Here is a 20,571-nt window from a genome sequence, read left to right on the forward strand (position 1 = left end):
AATTCACCCAAATAGGTCAAAGGGTTTTAAACTGACTGTGAAAATTGGAAGATTAATTGAATATTAGTGAATTGTAATTGTAGGATGAGATCATTTCTTTTCAGTTTTGCACATTTTTGTAAATATAAAAAAAATGACTACACCAGTTTAAAAGTAGTAGTAATAGAAGTTTGTCACTTACTAATGCTACAAAATCCTGGGCAACAAAGGCAACGCAGAGATGAGTTGAGCAAACTGCAATTATCATAACCGAGTGTAAAAAGCATGGTTGCCATTCAGGACAAACACAAGCCAAAATATGGTCTGCCTCGAGACAGTGGTTCCCAACCTTTTTGGCTTGTGTGAGAAATTAACCACAGACCTTAATGTGTTGTGGAAAAGTAGTGCTGACTTTGTATTTCCAGGGAGAAGTTGAGGAATTTCCTATTGATTGAGTGTATCACGAGCATTTCTGGAACCAGCATCCTGAGGCCTTTGGTTGAAAAGCAGCCTAAAGCACCTCTACAAATACTGCACATACTTTCCTGGAAGTGTACAGTACGTCCATTTTGGCACCCATTTATAAATGCCAGATAAAAAATTTTTTGATTCAGTATGGAAAAATGTGAGATTTCGATTTACGTTGCCGTGCTGGTTGTTAAGGCTTCTAAGCCTTGACGTCCAGCGCTGAAGTTATCTAAACACGCCATCTCCGTCTCTATGGCTTTGATCCTGTCAGAAATCTGTCAAACACATTTACGGTCACAGTTAATGTGTTGCAGGCCAGACAACAAATTCGTTCGGAGGTGAGTATGAAGGTCAATGTAGATTCAGAGACCAGATCTGACACAGAACTGGTTCTGCTCTGGACCAAACCTGGTCTGGACTTTTCATATTATAAAGTGAGAATTAATCGTAAAATGCAGTTGGTTCAACTAGATAGAGAGGAGTTGAATACAGGCAATGCTGGACAGGTGCTCTCTGTAGTAGTGTTTGTATTAAATAAATTCAGAATTTTTTGGGTGAATGCACCTTCAGTTTGTTTACAGATTATTTAACCTCTTTGGACCATGGTTGATTGTCACATTTCTTTGAAGTCCATTTCCAGTGCCCCTTTAATAGCTGACAAATGCTAACTTGACATTCAGCCTAATCTGACCTACCTTTGTAGCTGTGTATGTAATTGTGATGGACTTAACTTCAAAGTCTTTTTCAATGCGCTCTTTACATTGTTTTGTCTGTATGTTGACATGGCTTCAGGCAGTTGTACTGAGCTACAAAGGCCAAACAAAAACCCAGTCTTTGGATAATGATGTAATCTTAATTTCAAGGACAAGACGCTTTTTGTCTTCCTGATCTTAATGCAGACAGAGGCGAATTCGAGAACCATGCTAACACAATGAATCCTTAACCAGACTTCCCCCTCAGGCGTGTTACATTCAACACAATGTGTTACTGAAGACTTTTCCCACACATCTATTATTCTAAAGGCACAGCAGCATTTGATCACCACAACTGAGCGCTTAAGTTTTACTGCACATATTGAACACAGGTGCATTTAGTGAGACAATAGTTGTGTTGTGCCAGAATATGTTTTATGAGATCAAAAAATGCCTTATAGACATACAAAAAAAAAAAAAAAACATAACTCAAGCATGGGATTGTGTGCATATGTCTAGAGAGCTACATAAAATTAAATGCATTCATTCATAATTTAGAAATTACATCAGTACATTTTTTTTTTTTGCTCATTGCTGGAATGCTTTGCTCTCCTTTACGTAAATCTGCAGGTATTCATGTGTGTCACTTGTGCACATGCAAACACAGTCACACTCATTCAACAAATAAATGATCCTACAACATATGTTCTTAGGTTACTTTTTGAGATGTCCCACTGAAATATCGTCCTTGTGGCTACAATGTGATGAGGATGTAAGGTGTAAGTAGTGTGTGTGTGTGTGTGTGTGTGTGTGTGTGTGTGTGTGTGTGTGTGTGTGTGTGTGTGTGTGTGTGTGTGTGTGTGTGTGTGCGCGCTTGTGATGCAAAGAGGCTTCAACACGTGGGAGTGGTGAATCTCCAGCTGCTCCCAATTCTCCCTCATGGGTCTTTTCTGGCAAAGGGTGTAGACCGCATGCTAATGTGTACAGCCTCTAAGTTGTGTGTGTGTGTTTTTATCTTGTCAGTATCAGTGTGCCCTCGCTCTGCATCAGTGTGTGTGTGTGTGTGTGTGTGTGTGTGTGTGTGAGACATCTGCAGGAAATGAGAGCCATCCTCCTATAGCTGATGAAGACAAAGGGACTGACAGACCCCATTGGCCAAATGAAGCCAAAATGTTGGAGAAAATCCAAACTCTTAAAACTTTGTGCCCTTTTTCCTAAATGGGTGACAATGATAGATCGCTCTGAACCGACACAGTGTCTTGTAAGTAATCTGGAGCCGAGGGAAAACAAAGAAAAAGGGAAAAGTCATGCTTCAAAGACAAATAGTTAGGTCATATGGCAACAATATAGCACAAACAGTAATGCGCAAACAATCCATGTGCATGGCAGTGTTTAATATATGGAGACTTTGCCTAAACAAGACCCTAAAACCACACAGAACTGCACTAGCAACGAATCCTGAATCAATGTGGTTTGAGCTGGGAACCCTACAAGATTTTCCAATGCAGATTTGTGGGAGACCCCACACGTAACAAGTGTTTTCCCAGTGTTCTCTCAACAAAGCCCACACATTACATGATAAAGTGAACAACCTCGACCTGAGCTCTTACTCCAGCTCACATTATCTGGAAAGATTTATACAAGCTGCTTTTCCAGTGTACACAGAGGAAATGCAACAAGACAGATTTGCAAAGCTCTGCGTGAAACTGAGGCGGAGTAGAGCTTGTACCATTATGAAGAGCAAACTGGACATGAAGCGCGTTTAGATAAACAGGCACGGTTCATGAAAAATAGACAAGTGAACCAGACAACATGAATCAGTACAATGGTCTTTCTGAATTGTGCTTCTCCAGCTTGTCTATTGCAGTAAGGAGCAGGTTAAGATTTGGGTCTATCTTATCCTATCAACTATGTTTGAGATTTAATCATGTTTTACGCACAAGAAACATGCAGATTATTTCAAACACGTTGACTCGGGCAAAAAGTATGACAAAACAAAACAGTCAGGTAACTCCATCCTCTATTATTTGGGAATATTACTGAGTGGTGGGGGAGACTGAACTGGCCCCGTTGGGTAGGCTTTATCAAAGCAGCAGGATTATTTCACGCCGAAAGGATGAGGACTGCGCCACTGCAAAAGGAAAACCTTTGTCTCCCTCTAGTGGTTGACTACTCCAATTGACATTGCCCTTACACACTGTATATTAATCTATGGAAAGATGTCGTATGCATGAAAAAACTGTATATAGCCTTCTAGGACAAAGCGGTCACTCTGGTCTATATAAATGAACTGACTCAACTCGAGATAATGCCCATAATGATCATCATCTCATCAACTGAAGAGCGCCAAACAACAATCACTGGATCGTAGCTGCCTGTCTAAAACAACTCCAAATATTTCTCTTTCATTTACACAATGCAATTTCTTAATGCAACAATATTCATCGTTTATTTATGAGGTTCATATCAATATTTTGAATAGCACAATCAGTAGTTGGAGCACATGCCAGTGTTATATCATTAACTCATCATCAACCATCTACATACATTAACAACTTTCATTGAGATGTCAATCAGGAAAAAAAACAAATCCTACGAGGACCTTCACAAAGAACTGAGTCATGGCAACTGCGACATGTTCTTGAAAGGGATTAAGATGAAAAAATGTCCAACACATATTTCACTTTTTGGTCTAGGACAGAAACATCTACATCCAGAGAGTAAATATTACTATTTTATATTCCACAACAGACAATCTGAGACCTTTCACCTCTACAGTATAGTGGCAACAAGGCTACTCATTGTTCCATATGTAATAGCTTTGGCAAAAGGAATGAAGAGATAGATTGGGCAGTGAAAACAATATAGTCCCTGCTTTCTTTGGCTAACAGAAAGGTCAACTTCTTCACTGCAGGGAATGAAACCTCAGTGTGTTGAGGAAAGTGTAGAAATAAATCTTATATTCACAGAGAGTGAAATCTGTTCATGTTAAAATTACCATATGAAATGCATACATTAGCATCACACATCAAGATAAATATCTCCTTTTTATATATCATAAATTCAGAATTTCATAATATGGTATCAGAACGAATGTGCAGCACATGGTAATAATACAGCACTTAGTAGAGTATATGCTCATTGACAGCCACTAGGTGGAGTCAAAAATTCAGGAATCTAGAAACCAAAAGGACTTTCAGTTTTGTTATTGAGCTGTCTGGAAATGTCCTAATGTTCATAGCCATTCACCTAAATATTACCAGTATTGATCAGTTAATCTCAACCACAATACAGTTCAAAGTTTAGTGCTATTGTCAGTAATACAGACATAACTACAAAAATAAAGATAGTAAACTATATTTCCTTTGCTGCTGTTTATCACAGTGTATTACCAGCTCTCTTTAAAGATTCCAGGTGCAGAATTAATACATAATCATTTATCAGCAGAATTGTGAAAGAGGCACATTGTGTTTACAAAATATACAACTGTAAGTTACCTATGATCATTCAACAGTGACACCAGTGTACATGGTGCTCTCACTCAGCTTACTTAAGCACTGGAATGGCCAGAAAACCCTATTATATAATTCTGCATAGTGAAAACATGATAAATCAATTTGCATCATCATTAGTTGAGTAGAATGCAATATGAGTAAGGACTGCCCTTTCTTCAGTCCTGCTCAAACGAAAGCATGCATCTCAACCAAGGCAACGATGCAACCAGACATGATGCTCCAGGAAGCCTAGATCTCCGTCAGGTATCAGGAATGTATAAGCCTGGATTGAAGAACATTATAACTTCAGTCTAATACTGTACAGAAGGAACCAAAGATCAGCCTGGCTGTTCAATGGCACAATAAGTTTCTGACTGCAATGTAGGTGACCTGAAACATGTCTGAGCATTTGGCTTAGATCACCAGGTCAGAGTTCAAAAATCAGAGGTTGAAGTTAGGTTTCAGTAGGTCATTGCTCCAACTGCCTGTTGAAGGTGGTGTGTTGGGGGCCAGGTCTGCTCAGTAAGGGTCCATCTTGATCCTTCTGTATAAACAGCAGGTGAACACCATCCCACAGATCTGAAAACAGGAAGTGTTAAGTCAGGAGTGCTGCTCAGTCACCATGGAGGACTGCAGGAAGCTTGAATTGATAGAGAGGGGTTAAGGGTGATGGGGTTAGAGACTGCTGGAAAGTATGTAGGTGGTTACTATGGGGATGTCAGGACTCAAGCAGCCATTATTGCAGCAACACGTGTGCACAAGCTTGTCCAAGCAAATTTAAAATAAAGCACTTCGGCTGGGGTCAAAAAGCAGATTCATTTATAAACATTCATCTAAGTATTCCTTTTTAAAACTAAATCCAAATAATCTGTTGACAATACTGTAATACATGAATACTACTGAAATTAGGGATTAGAGTGAATACCTGATTACATCATTTTGAAAAATTTGGATTGCAGGACTGTGGAATCAAAAAGGGTTCCAACCATGTAACTCCATACTTCAGTTGGTGCCAATGTAAAAAAAGTACATTCTAAAAAATTTTAAGAAAAACTGCTTTTAACACCTCAATGGTATTCCAACATGTGGTCCCATTAAACAAAACTGTAGGGCACTAAAGTAAGCACATGGATGCATGTAAAACCTTACAGAATCTGTGAGACACAATTGACAGAAGCACTAAACTATACGCTACGAAAGAAAAGGTCCAAAAATGAAGGAAGAACAGTAGGAACAAATATTGACCTAAGCCACTGGGCCTGCTGGGCTTGACGGATAAACAGTCAAGTGCCCAGATTCAGTCTTTGAGTCTCTAAAAGCCCTCTGAGAAAGCCTTATCGAGCTAGTCAGCATTGTATATTGACTCATCACAATCTCTCTTCAGGCAACTCTGTTTTTTTCCCCTTCTCCTCCAGTGATGGATACGTAGGAGCAGAGGAAGACTGACATTTTGGCTCTGAGGATGCTGACATGAGAACAAAAAGTGACAAAAACAGCCTCCCTGCTTTTTGTTTTTTTGAAGCCTAATTTGAGAAGACTGAGGTAACTGATACTTGAGCAATGAACAAGGATGGAATAATGTAAAGAAATATATTTCATTATGTGGCCAAAAAAAAACTCTGGGTATTCTATTTTTAGATTGCAAATAACTATAGCAACACCACCAATGATTTAGAAATGTAATGTTAAGTGTGGTGCATAGAGGTAGGCTGCTTTGTAGTGCTGCTACCAAATGACACCAAATATCAGAAGAAGACAGAACTCTCAATCTATACACCTAGTTACCACCTTACTAAAAAAATGTATTGAAGCCTGATGATAAGAGTTGAATTTAAAGTCAATCTGCCATTAGGAATATATCACAAAACCTTTGTATATTCTGTAAATACATGCGTCACCGTGTTTTTCTTTTCTTGTTGCTAACCACATCATTGACGAGATGCAGTTTAATTTTGATTAATCAAGACATTCTGATGATGTTTGTTGTTGATGTTTGACCTTTCTCAAGTCATTATGTACTTATCAGCCATATCAGCCCATTATCACAACATGCAGAGCAACAATCTGCAATTTACAGCCAAAGCCAGGCAGCTGCATGCTTCACACTCAGCAAAGATCATGAAAGAACATAAATGTTCATTTAGTATACATGTAGCCCACAGATTTCACATGGAACACACAGCAGACAGTCACACAAGGACAAACATGCAGAAAGATACCAAATTTCCACAATGCCCTCCAACCTTGTCTCTTCAGTTGATTAAACCACAAAAGATGCTCTAGAGCTAAATCACAATGTACCGAAGTCCTCTTCCTCTTCTTTATAGAGCATATAGATAAAGCAGGCTGTCAAGGCTGCCCCAGCCAGCTACAGTGACAGCACACACACACACACACAACACACAACACACAACACACACACAACACAACACAACACAACACAACACACACACACACACACACACACACACACACACACACACACACACACACACACACACACAAAAAGACATACAGTACAACGTACCAAAGACAGGTTAATGTGGTACAAAAAACATAAATGTAAAAGAGATTAAAACTACAACTACTTTGATTTAACATGGATCTCAACAAATCTACTTTGGTTCAGTGAGTGAAAAAGTTACTAGAGACAGGACAGTATATCAAGATTAAGACAGACTGGTTCAGTTGACAAAGACAAGACATACAGCAACCCTCCAGTACAGAAGGAAAACAAACATGGCGGACTGAAAAATGTTAAATCACACTTAATCAAAGTGGATTTTTTATGCATTTCTCTAGGTATGGTTTATATATTCAGCACCCCATTTACATGTGTATTATCCCTTCAGGCAATTTGAGGATGAGAAAAAAATATTCATACATTACTGATACAGGTAATGGAAAGCTGTATTCCTTAATTCCCTTGTCAACAATCTTAAGCATCACAGAGATCACATGAATAGTGATATTTTTATGTTGTTGCAAGCCCTGATTATTACAGCACAGAAATCCCGGCCTTCTGTCGGCAGGACATATGGTTTTATTCTCAATTCCCTTGTCTGCGTGGAAAATGGTGGGCATAAAGGGAATATCAGTCTGACAAGAACCAGTGGAAAAAATTGGTCTCAGGTTTCCCTCAAGTTAATTTACAAAGAGGTGGCACAGCTTTAGAGGGCTTTCAGGCAGCACAAAATTGTAAAAAAAAGCACCCCTGTATGCCTCCTTAGGCTGTAAGGCTTAAAAGCCCCTCCACATGAATCTGGGACAAATCAAATAACAGGAATGAATAAAATTAGATAATGGTGACTGAGAGACTAGGTTGAGATGAAAAGAACTGTCCATTTAGCCGTTGTTGACCTGCGATGGTACATTTTCAAAAAAGGAAAGACAGAAACCCATCTGTCTGGGTTTTGTAAGGTTTCACTCAACAAAAGTAAAGGCACTGTCTCGTTTTTTGATAAAATAATAATTGGGCTTAGATGAAAACAGCAGAATTGTATTCTGCTCCTGCAAACACCATCTGAACTACATATCATATCTTACTTACCTGCAGACAGGCTACTCCTATTCCCACAGCACCAATGACCAACAGGTGGTCTGCCAGAAACTGCTCCAGCTTAGTGATGCATCCACCCTGCAGAGTCAAAGGATGACAGTTACAAATCCTAACGGACAATAAACACACCCTTGAGCAATCAAGACATGCTTCAGGGAACACGTGGGTTTAGCAGTTTATTTATCTAAAGTACATTTTCAGACCACTTTACCTATTTTTTTAATACTATTTCAGGGGAAGTGCACAAACATAGTAGATGACACAGATAAACAGTAATGTCTAAAAGTGACAAAAGTAGACATTTTTTCATCTCAGACCTATGATACAAACACTACATGGTTATAGTCATTATCCACAGCATGTGTTTAATTCTGAGGGTTCATACTTTTGCACATGATGCAGGTAGTGTACTGTAAGTGATAAGAGGGGGAACTGAAGTGTTTGACACAAGAAGGTGAAAAAACTTCACATGTGCAGCATGGATAAGCACTCAAAATGTTTAGTCCACTGACCTCCACCTTGTAGATGTTGGAGGGGTGATCTCTCTTGCCGCAGTGAGGGGTGATGGTTTTACAGCAGCTGTCAGGCACAATTCTGTCTTCTGCCTGCTTTGACGAGATGTACACACTCACTATCCAATCATGGGAGTTGTTGCTGCCACAGCACTTGAACTGCAAAATCAGAAAGAAGAGAGTGAAGTGTTTGGTTTCATTATGTCACACAGTGTAAGGGAAGCATAAATCCCTCCCTCCCCTTCTTTTCGTCATTTAACTCTAATTAATTCTATAACTCTATTAATCTATTTGGCTCAAATCCCTTCCTTTCTCAAATCAGTATTCTGTAAACTTGGGACAATTCCTGCAACTATAGAAAATGATGCTGCCTTCCTTACAGGCACTTAGACAAAATTACTGTAGCTCTGGCTATTTCACTAGACATTTCTGGAACAATACTTTGCGCAAACCTCACTGGATAACATAGAGCTACTAGCAATTCCTTCTACTGGGTATAAACATACTTTAAAACTCCTTCACATATGGTAGCTGCCAAATGAGTCATGGAAAATAAATTTATAACAAAGCCTGGTGATACCTGACAATGCTTTCTGAAGAAAAGTGCATCTTATAATCTTATATAAACTAAACCTCAGAGGCCTTTGCAAACATAGTACATACATCCTGTTGTAGTCTGTCCACAGCTAATGTGATGTCCTCCTTCCCGGGCTGGGCATAGTTCTCTGTCATAGTTTGGTTGAGATGCTGCTTCAGCTCCTCACTCAGCTGAAAATGAGGAACACAGAGATAGACAGTACAGACTGAAAGTGAGAGACTGTATGTACATCCGCAAGGGAGTATAATTGAGACCTCACACACACACTAACAGCTGCAGACACCACGGACGCATAGTTATTATACTTCTGGAGGAGCACATGCATAGTTGGTGCCCTTGCAGCAGTGGCCTCAAAGACAGTCTGGGCAGTTACAACAAATTGGGTACACGGACATCTGCGCATTCTCCAATTATAACATTTACATTATGCAGACCTTTGCGGACCCTCGCATACTTGCAAATGGGGAAAGTATAACACAAGCTTGAGAAGGGGGGGGCGGACATGTAGACAATTATGTAGGAGCAATGACTAAGGTGTGACAGTGCTGAGGTGATAGACAGTGGTGGTGATGATAGACAGGTAGCAACTCCCAGGCCTCTGCAAGTACTGTGATTGAAAAGACAGAGGAACAACTCACTGCAAAAAATAGACTTTAAATACAGCCTTTGATGAGTGCATATGTTGATGTGCATCCACATACACACACACACACACACACACACACACACACACACACACACACACACACACAGGAGAGTGAAAAAGAAACGGAGAGAGGATGAGAGCCCTTATCTTAAAGTGATTCTACCCTGTGCTGAACCCTTTTCCATTATAATAAATCTCTGAGCTTGCCCGCAGATAGCGTGGTGCTCTTTGCAGTCCTAGCTGACTGACAGGCAGATGTTCGTAAGATAACAAGATCCTGAGACCTATGCGTTAGATAAACTCCAGACACCGAAGCTACTGCTCAGATCAGGTGGTAAACAGTGAAACCTCACAGACACATAAAAGGACAGCAAAAAGTAAAGCTTAAAAATCTACTGTAGATTCTCCATGACTCATCATCACCCATGTCCTATGGGACAGAACAAAGACTTCTGGGAAATATTTCTACATAGGACAAAAAAGAGAAATGAGGCCAGATATTGCACTTAAATCCCAAATGGGTCACATAAACTAAGACAAGAAACGGTGTTCATAAACATGAATTTTAATGCACACGGCACAACAGGATTAACAAGATTTAAACTGAACTGCTGATATCCTCAGGGTATGTAATGATGACCTGAAGTCTGTGTTCCTGCATTGCTACTGTTTCTGAATTCAGTCACGAAGAAAAAGAAAAATATCATAGAGAGGCTTTTCTGAAAAGTTATTAAGTTAACACTTAGAAAATCTCAAACTGTATCGACATTATAACAGGATCAAAAGTATATAATGGTACTTACATTTCTGTAGGGAAATGCTGTTTTCATTTCATTACTTGGCAGGGACATTTAACCAAAGTCAATGCTTAAAGTCACTGATCTTGTACAGGGTCTCCCTTCTCACCATATCAGTTGTTGCCCTGAAAAGTTCAAGCTAAATGCAAGAGGTGGCTAAAGCGCCAGACAATTATTCATACACACACTCTTGACAGTTAAATATGTTCAACATTTTCTTCCATGCAGAGCAGTAGCTGTTTTGCAGAAAGTGCTGCTTTTCATCACGCACCCAGAGAGTCAACACAATCTGTAACACTCAAACCCAAAGGCAATTAAAACATTGTTTCAGCCCTCACTGCTACCTGTCTACATCCTTCATTCTGTCTGCTACTGGAAAAGCAACCAGCACAGTAACTACTGAACTTGCATTGGCAATTTGGATCTTCTTAGTAGATCACCACTTAACTACAAGTAAATGATAAGGAGCGACCACTTACCCTCTGGTAGTATACATAAGCAAGTACTCCAGCCACCAGTTCAATCAAGAAGATGAACAGCAGGCAGAAGAAATACTGCAAAAGAGAGGGAGGACAGAGAGAGAAAGGAAGGGAGTAATTCAATAAATTAGACACAAGACTTAAATTCATCCTACATTTCACACATCAGCACAGTTGTCGCCTGTGCCAACTCATCTGAGGAAGTTGCTCACACTTGTGACGGCTCAATAAAAACTTCTATCAACTGTCATTGTGCTGCATCTGTCACTTCTCACACAGATGACACTGTTGCACAAAAAGAGACAACTTGAAAGCTATTTGACAGACTGTAGCATCAGATTTCTCTCCGGCATTTTTAAGGAGCTCTCCAAGCTGCTTGAAACCAGTTCCATTATGTATCATTAACTTCAAAATCTTTCAAAATTCTTGGCAAAAACTAAATTAAAGTGATTTAAATATTAACCATCAACACAGCACAAACATTCATTTGTATTCTTCATAAATACAACCAACAATCAACTAAAACTAGAAATCAATACTTCAGCAGTTAAACACTGGTGGTTCCTATTGTAAGCTTCATCGTCAATAATAAGCACTACTGTACGTAGGGAAATACAGAGCATGGTTATGTAAAGTGTGTATGGAACAGATCGCCTACACATTTAGAGTGCTCTGACGGACTGTTGCAGAATGAGCAGGATTAAAACTGCAGCTTTCCCGGACTAAAATAAAGCAGGCAGGAACTTTTCATTGTTCAGACAATGGTCCATACACCCTACACATAATGCACACACACAAAACTAATTATGCCCACCTGTCGCAGAGCAGGACACAACAGTTTGACAGCTGCACCAGCACTGTTTCAATCAAGACCATTACAGCGGGGCAGATGCTACTACATACCCTGCGCGATGCAAGAAACAAAGCGATGGCACACTACTAGTCAAACAAACAGCTGCAGGGGAGAAATCATCTCACTGAATTAATATTGACAACACTTAAGCAAATGTTCTCTTCTGTTTTGCTGTCATCACAGTTATGTCATGCAGAAACACAGCCTGCTCTGTATCTCTTGGTTACAAGATTTCAAAAAACACTCCAGTCACTGTGTGTCTGCTGCCCACACAAAATGCTACCTTCACTCCTTCTTCACACACAGAAACACACACACACACACACACGCACGCACTGGCATTACTCATTAATCTCCCGAAACTAATCTATAAATAGCCCATCAATACTTGGTATTCAACCAAAATGCACCAGACTCCAAATTATCTACAGATCCACTTCTTAACTCCTGCAAGACCCATTCTCTCTCCTATTGCTCTATCCATCAACAGTAGATAGATAGACCTATAAATAGTCCTGCGGCAGTGAAAGTTCACCTCCAGCCTGCTTCTCTCCCATTGGGACCTGTCTCTGTAAAATAATGAGGACAGTACAGGTCCTGTCATAGAGTCATTTGTCAGCATTCAGTGATAAACCTTAGACCAAGGAGAGCATGGATGATTTCCATGTGATGTTGTTGCATAGTTGTTACATAGTTGAGCAGAGAATGAAATGCAGACCATCTCAGAAAACAAAAAATAAATTTAAATTCTTTGGAAAACATTTTCCTTTTTCTATATTAAGGTAGCGTTCCAAAGTTGCAGTTTGACTGAGGTCCACTGGTGCACCTCTTGTTTCTTAGTACAAAACAGTAGATTCATTTTTTGTCAACAAGCCATTTTCTCATTCATTATTAGAGATAAATGATAACGATAAATGGATAATATGTCATGGTGTAAATTTCAAGTCATATCACCAAATAACAGGGTGATATGATAATTGAGTCCTCAGCCTAGATTGCTCTTGACCAAGGCACAGTTGAGTTGATTAAGTTTCCCTCATACACTCAAATCTCATAGCTTCTCAGTAAAAATGCATCTTCTGGTCACCGTTCAGTTACAGTGCAACTACTTAGTTTCAGTAAGGGGGTTTTAGAAGTAACTGTTTCCTGCATTTAGGCCTTTTCAGAGAAAACTACACTCCTTTGAATGACAAATCTTAAATTGTTACCAATTTAGCAATAAAATTTGTGTGGAAACTAAATTTTTGTAAAGGCATAAAACACTTGAAGATTTTAAATAAGCACTCTTGCACTCTCACCGTGGACAGACAGCTTCTCTGTTCCCGGATGACAGCACAACACCCCAAGAAGCCTGTAACCACCACCAGGCCGCCAGCCAGGATTAGGATGTATGCCGAGACAGCAAAAGTGCTGGACGCCAGCAGACTCAAGTAGTCACTCTTCTCCACTAGTGTCCAGATTCCAACACCCAAAACAGCAGCTCCACCCACCTGGAAGAGAAGTGGAGAAGGAGGGAGGAAGTGGTGGGGTTAGAAAGATCTTAGAATATAACGAAAGAGATACTGTAAAACTGATATGGGTGTAGCAAAAGGTTTCAGAGAAGAAAACAAGATGAAAACACATGATAAAAGGCATAATAAAAGCATAGTGAAAAGGTATGAATCATAAAACAGGGACAGAGGCAATACAGATGACTCAAACAGAGAAAGGAAATACTGTGAAAACACTGAGTGCCATGTCAATTCAGTCTTGAAGAAACACAAAAGACCAAAAAGTATAGGACTTTACAGGTCAGGAAGTGACAACTAGGAAGAGAGTTCAATCCTATTAGATGAGTCACAGATATGAAAAAGCAACAACATGAGAAGACAGTGAAAAGGAGTGAAAAACGAGGGCAGAAAGAAAAGAGAGGCAATAGAAAAGAGAGAAACAGAGAGAAGCAGCCAGGCATAAAGAATAACAGTCATAGGAGCAGTGGGACTCCAGAGGTCGAGCCATGGCATAATGACCACTTCCTGACAAACAATCCTGGATAACAAACCCAGGGTGGCGTCCAGATCTGTTCCTCTCATCTCATCAGGTTCACAGTCAGGCGGATAGGAAATGCCTCAGAAAGTCTGTCCCCTTCATCCTCCCACCCCTTTCCATCAAAAGCAAGATCCTCTTATTCACAACAACAACATGTCCAACCAGGGAGGCACCAATGGATATATATTGGGTCTTGTGGGAGATGACTTTTCCCAAACTATAGCACATTCAGGACTTTCCTTTTATGTTTAACTAGTAAGACTAAGTCCAACTGAATTATAATAAACTGATAATAAAATGGCTGGGGACCATTGTTGCTTGTCATTTCCCATCTCTCTCTAACAAAGCTTTCTGTAATCTCTCTAATAAAGGCATAAAACGACCGACCCATTCAGTCACAGCAGGCTCCTGACTCTGTTTTTTGTGACATGTTAGCTTACATAAAAATGATGTACATAGCAGAATTGATAGTGGGAGAAAAAAAAATCTGATTGTTGCATTCCTGCTATGGTTTAAGAATTTTAGGTAAAAAAATAAGTAGCTATAGTTAGTTATATTAGTTATCCTGCAGGCCAATGAGGAGAGGGACACAATATGTTTCCTCAAGAGATGAGGTTTAAGGTGATGACAGAGCATTAACCCAAGCCTGAAGATAAAGCTTGATCCTTTTTCTCTCTTTACCCTCTCCCACATACAGATCTGTCTCTCTGCTCACAGTCTTCTCTTTAACTCTGCCTCAGACTTTGAAAATGTTTCAAAGTGACCCCAGACACTCTGCACAGTAGCTGTAAGTGCGTACCATTTTAGCAGCAAACTGCAGTATCGTAAAGTGCGGTGCCAGAGAGCAGGTTTGATACACTGTTCCCCATTGTACACTGACAAGCCCTAAATAATCTATGACTCACTTTGGGCCAAGTCCATAGCTCAGCCTTTTCAGTCAGAACTCTCCTTAATCCTCTCCCTGTTTCTGCATGGCTCCATCTCTCTAATGTATCTCTGCCTGCAGTTTTAAAGGAGCATTAAAGCGTTTTTTCCCTGCATCTTTAAGTACAAAATTATCATTTCCATTCACTAACCAGCTCTAATTACGCTTGCTGTATTTATCTCTATTTTAAAAATAGAGATAAGTACAGTAAGTGCACCTCTCAATGCATCTCAATACAGAGGCTGTCAAAAGAGGTTGTTTAATGTTGTTTGAGCAGCAGATTGCAAGTAAGTATGCAACTGCATATATGACAACATGAAATTATTGTAAGGGTTTTTCCTGTAGGGTTTTTGTGAGTGCAAGTTGCTTAAAAAGATGATTTCCTACTTGCTGCTACTTACCCAGAAGAGAAAGTTGAAAACAAAGAGCAGGTACTTTAGACACACCGTCAACCAGTCCTCCTGTTCGTCTTTATAAACAGCTGACATCTTCCTTCCTCCAGTTCACTTCTGTAAGTACAGATTTTTTTTCCTCAATACAAAAAGAGATTATGGGAAATATACATTTTGCAGCAATATATGGGGATTCAAGCTTAAAAAGCTGTTGCAATTGAAAAAAATAGATTTTGTTAACTCAAAATACTGCTCAGTAAAAATCACAAAAAATATTGCTTCAGATGTAACAGAATTTGATACCGCAAGACTGTAGATGAATGACAAGCATCACACTTCTCTGGCTGACCTCAGGTTTCCCCTCAATAGCAAAATGTCATGACACTAGCAGCACAAAACAGTAAATACATTGCAAATGGAACTGTGGATCACATACAAAACTTATAAACCAGCTGGTTACAAAGTAATCTATCAATTTAAAAGAGTGTGTGAAAAACAAATAACTACTTTGTACTGCTTATCTGACCACAAATGAAAAGTCAATATATAGTTAAATTCTTTTCCTTCAGAATGTCCTCAAGTTTTGCCTCTGCAACCCCACATACCATCGTCTTTATCCGAGGGAAAGGAAAATTAAATGGAATAAAAGATTTGCAGCAGGTAACTGCAGCTGTCCAAAATTAGTCAGGCAAAATAAAGTTTTTCATGTCAAGCTCAGCTTATTGTGACTTTTGACAGCTCTACATAAAATGTTTACCAAAGTGATACAGCTGCTTATCAAATGTCAAAATAAAAGCAACATCCCAGCAGTGACACTAAGTCATTTTTGAGCATTTATGGTTTGCATCCTTAACCAAGTCAAATAAGCTACAAAATATAAGACTGCTCAAGTATTCTTCATATTTAACTCCTATCTGCACACAACTCCGATCTGATCACACACTATTGTCAGGTAGCATTCTCAAAAGGCATTTGGGTATGACTGAGAAAACCTGAATCATCATCAATTAAAAGTTAATGTTATATTTCTCTTACTACACTGCAACTTCAAACTTTTAATTTACACTACTTTATAATTGAATCTCCTTCTGCTTTACTTGTATTATCAAGGCGTCCACCGGGGTTCATCTTACTAGTTGTTCATTGATGCAGCATCCAAGTTCTGACTGTTATCTCCTCTTGTTATATCAACAAACCACATCTTTAAATAATTCATACCCCTGAACAGACCATAAACCTCTGAGTCTTAATTGAGCTTGCAGTTTCTGTTCTGTAAATTAAAGGCCATGGGGTGAGAGGCACTTAGTCCCACAACATTGATCTACAGTGTCCTTCAGTGGATAGCACCACAGGAAATGATGCCGCTACTGTGGCTGAGGATTCATATACATGTCTGTAACAGTAAGAATGGATAGTATTTTTCTCTGAGTAAAGGGTTGGATTAATCATTTGCTTGGGAGGAAAGATTTCAGATTAACCAACCACACCTTAAAAAGGGTAGTGGGTTTGCTAAAAAGACTTGCTACACTTAACTCTAGTGGCTTCTTTTCATACACTGAATTTTGGTTTTATTTGCCCAGGATTTTAGATGCTTTCCCTGCCTATACCCAGGTACAATGGAAGTTGTTGTATCTTTCCATAAAGTATCCAAAAGATCCACAGGTACACTGTTTCTTCAAGAAAAGGTAGTTCACATTTTACTGTTCAGAGCATTATGTGGATTATCTAGGGGCCCTGTTGATTTTTGAGTGAGCACCCAAAGGAAACTGCATTGTGCCTGGGTGAAAAGCAGAAACCTCAGACACTTTTAAGACCTTGGCACATAAAAATAAGCTATCTAGACAGAACTAGTTATTTGATTGTTGTAATTTGGGTAAACCATCCCTATAAAGTTATTGTAATAACTACTCCATGCTAGGACCTCGAACCATGCAGATTAACAGTCCTAAAGCATTTTCGACCAGAGAAAACATTGTAGAAGAATTGAAATAAAAAATTGCAGTGTTGCACAGGACTTGACACTAATACATTGTTGGGGTGAATATATGACAGTTACAGGGAAATTCCTGCCCTGGCCTCACCTGATTAAAACATCTGTGACAGTACTCCACACCATTTAAAATATTAATGCGCCAAACAAAAGTCACTACTAGCTAACGTCTGTCACTTAGAAAGCAAACAAGACTTTTAACGAGCTCTCATACTGGCCGGAAATGTCCTGCTGTTTTATAATTAACTGTTTAAATGTAGCCGTTTTAACACTTAATAGCCTAGTTAGCGATTTTACAGCACCTAAGCTAGTAGTTTATTATTCGTAACAAGGCCTCCCACGCTTGTTAAATGACCGTTGCCCGTCCGGATGCGTTGACTAGTAACGTTAATTACCTACTAACGTGGTTTCTTCTAAGAATGATAGGACCTGCCTCGGAAATGTTGGACTTTGACCACTGCAGGTGTGCTTCAGCGTCATAAGAAACGCATACATCAAGGGAAAATGTGTCCCTTACGGTTCAAGACAAACTTTCTTGCCCCCTTATGCAGGACGGGGTGTACGCTCGAGCATCCTGAAAAAAAATCCTTCCACCTGCGACGTTGATGAGCAGAACAAAGTTTAACCGTATTATCTCATTGTTACATCGATAAACTAACGTTTTCGTCTTGTAACCGAGAACATACTCACCAGACCAACGTTTCGTGAGGATGAATAACCTCGTTTTGTTGCTATTCCCGTCAAAGTGCTGAGAGCAAGGCACTGCAGTAAGGAGCGTTTGGTCCAGTCAAGCTTGTTGCTTTCAGGGTGTCCGACAGCACGTTTCTGCGGATGCTGCCTTTGAGTGCAGCCCGTATTTTCGATGTTATTGAACACTCAAATAACAGCCTAACAGAAAGGAATCAAGTCATAGAACCCAAGCAGTATTATGTGCTTCAAATATAACTATTTATATTTTTTTCTTATTAGATGTATTTGCCAAGGAGTAAGTAGGCTGCAAATTAATCTCATTCAAAAAGATTAGATGTTCCAGATTTAGCTACTATCTACTTTCTGTCTGCAATCTCCAGACATATAGATAGATAGAAACACTACAAAATACAATTAATACAAATACAAGTTACAATATATTATTAACTAAAAAAGTACAATGAGTTCCATTTTAATCATTCATCCAACCCATACCCAAATAAACATTTCTAACGGTCCTTGAAGGCAGCACCAGTGTGAACTTGAGCAAAGAGTCACAGTAGGGAGTGACAGAGAAGGAACTGGAGCTGCTACCCTGCTCCACCACCACAGGCTGAATACCACCCTGCTATTGACAGCACAACCTTGGTTACAATGTAACCACATACCCCCTGAAGAATTTTCAGGCTGAGGTGTACGTGAATAAACAGAGATAAAAGACAGAGGGGAAAAGAGCACAGGCTGTAGTGAACAAAGGCTCAAACTTACTGTGTAGCCTTTTTTTGCAAGGCCAGTTTGTACATAAATGAATGTCTATTTATAAATGTAGTAGAGCCCTTATCATTGACTTGGATACATCTCATTATGAATTCCAGTGAAGCCAGTAAGACTAACAATTAATTTTGAAATTGCTCTTCATTATGTAAAGTAGACTACAAAATGACTGAGCAGAGCGTGTATGTGACCCCAGAGGGAAAGATGGTAATTTGGTATTTCAGCAGTGAGCTGATGAACATTGATTTGATTGTCTAGACTTGTTTTGTTTTTGTTTTTTTATGCAAGACGCATTTACTCATCAAGGAAATGCTACCATACACAAAACCCACAAACTTTATACAAGAAATGTGTAAAAGATTATATTAGATTAGATAAAAGTCAACAGGAAATAAGATCACCAAACTTTAATAAAATATAAATGTAGTTCTTGGGGTATCTGTGTATAACCACATCCATGACATAAAAGCCATTAATATCTTCTAAATAAAGTAAGGGAAAGGCCTGGTCCTTGTCTCTCTGATGTTTCACCACCCTGCCCAATGTGACATTTTTTCATCACAGCAAGACGTCCTCTTTGACCAATACAGATTCTTCATTATGTATTTGCCTATTTTTCCACTGCAGTAATTCAATAAGCTTGCAAGCCATTAGGAATAGATGATGGCTGCAGGGGGAGGAACTCTGCAGTGGTCACCTGCACTGACGACAGTCAGTCTACCAAAACAACATTACTTAGCAGAGGATGTCATCCATCAGGTCAAGTTTTCCCCGAATAAACTTCATCCAACCAGAACGTATAAAAAAAAAAAAAAACTACAGTAAATTATCATTAAATGGCTAGGAATTTGGAGCATGACTTTTCCATTTTCTCATATTTGTATAGGTGACACATGATGGAGCAAACATATGTGGTTTCCCCTAAAGCCAGCTAATTTACCCATCCAGTCTCTCTGTGCACAGTTTCATTCTGCTAGTTACTATATTGCCTACCATGCTTTGTACCCCGCTAAGCCCTCTAATGCTTTCTCTCACAAGAGGGTAGGAATAGGGCATGACTGAGCATGCATGTCCAATACAAACTGGTTAAGGAGAAAGTAAATATGGTGTGCAGGGGTGTATAACAAGCGTGAGTGTATCAGTGACAAAGTGAAAAGAGGTCAGTGTGTAAAAATAGTGACAAAAACAACAGAAGGACTTTAAGACCTGCACACTTGCTAATGCAGAGTTATGTATATTTGCCAAGTTTTAACATGTTTGTGAAACTGTGCACAGATAAGTTTAGTGAATGTAATGATAAAAAGAGAAAATTAAAATAATGATCAGATTTTTTTTTTAATTAGCCTAAATGATGAATCAGACTAAATTACACAGGGAAATAATACTATTTTGTTTCCATAGTAAAATCAGTAGTTTTGTACAGACCACAGGTTCAGCTCCTAGTAAAATAGCAACTGAACAAAGTGCCACTCAGCTCCTGCTTGTTGTGCCTGACCTCTTGTGGTCAGACTCACCTGGTAGCCACATGACAGAATGGCCTCTTCAACACCTCAACAGCTCAGTGCTAGTTTGACTAAATAAAGCAGAGATGACAACACAGTAGCCACAATTCTGGTGGATAACAGGTGTAACATCTGAAAAGAGATAACAGACTGCAAGAATCTTATCAAATTCTATATTTAGCAGGTGGAGTCT

At 39.3% G+C, this 20,571-nt stretch overlaps 1 protein-coding gene across 2 annotated transcripts; it reads right to left on the reverse strand.

Moving 5' to 3' along the window:
- Positions 1 to 3,380: 3,380 nt before the first annotated feature.
- LOC111225051 (tetraspanin-11-like) lies at positions 3,381 to 18,241 on the reverse strand. Of its 2 annotated transcripts, XM_022749811.1 has the most exons (9): positions 18,103 to 18,241; positions 15,432 to 15,539; positions 13,376 to 13,567; positions 11,225 to 11,299; positions 9,368 to 9,472; positions 8,705 to 8,863; positions 8,184 to 8,270; positions 6,877 to 7,001; positions 3,381 to 5,212 (listed from the first exon to the last, which is right to left on the reverse strand). In XM_022749811.1, exons 2-8 carry the CDS (start codon positions 15,516 to 15,518, stop codon positions 6,924 to 6,926), a joined length of 783 nt encoding a protein of 260 aa, XP_022605532.1. In that variant the 5' UTR covers positions 15,519 to 15,539; positions 18,103 to 18,241; the 3' UTR covers positions 3,381 to 5,212; positions 6,877 to 6,923. The 2 variants fall into 2 exon arrangements, with proteins under 2 accessions (XP_022605532.1, XP_022605533.1); XM_022749812.1 differs by lacking the exon at positions 6,877 to 7,001 and having other exon boundaries at positions 3,384 to 5,212.
- Between the last annotated feature and the right edge of the window lie 2,330 nt (positions 18,242 to 20,571).

Source organism: Seriola dumerili, unplaced genomic scaffold (genome assembly GCF_002260705.1).
Source record: "Seriola dumerili isolate Sdu_G_001 unplaced genomic scaffold, Sdu_1.0 BDQW01000138.1, whole genome shotgun sequence".
Classification (NCBI taxonomy): Eukaryota; Metazoa; Chordata; class Actinopteri; order Carangiformes; family Carangidae; genus Seriola; species Seriola dumerili.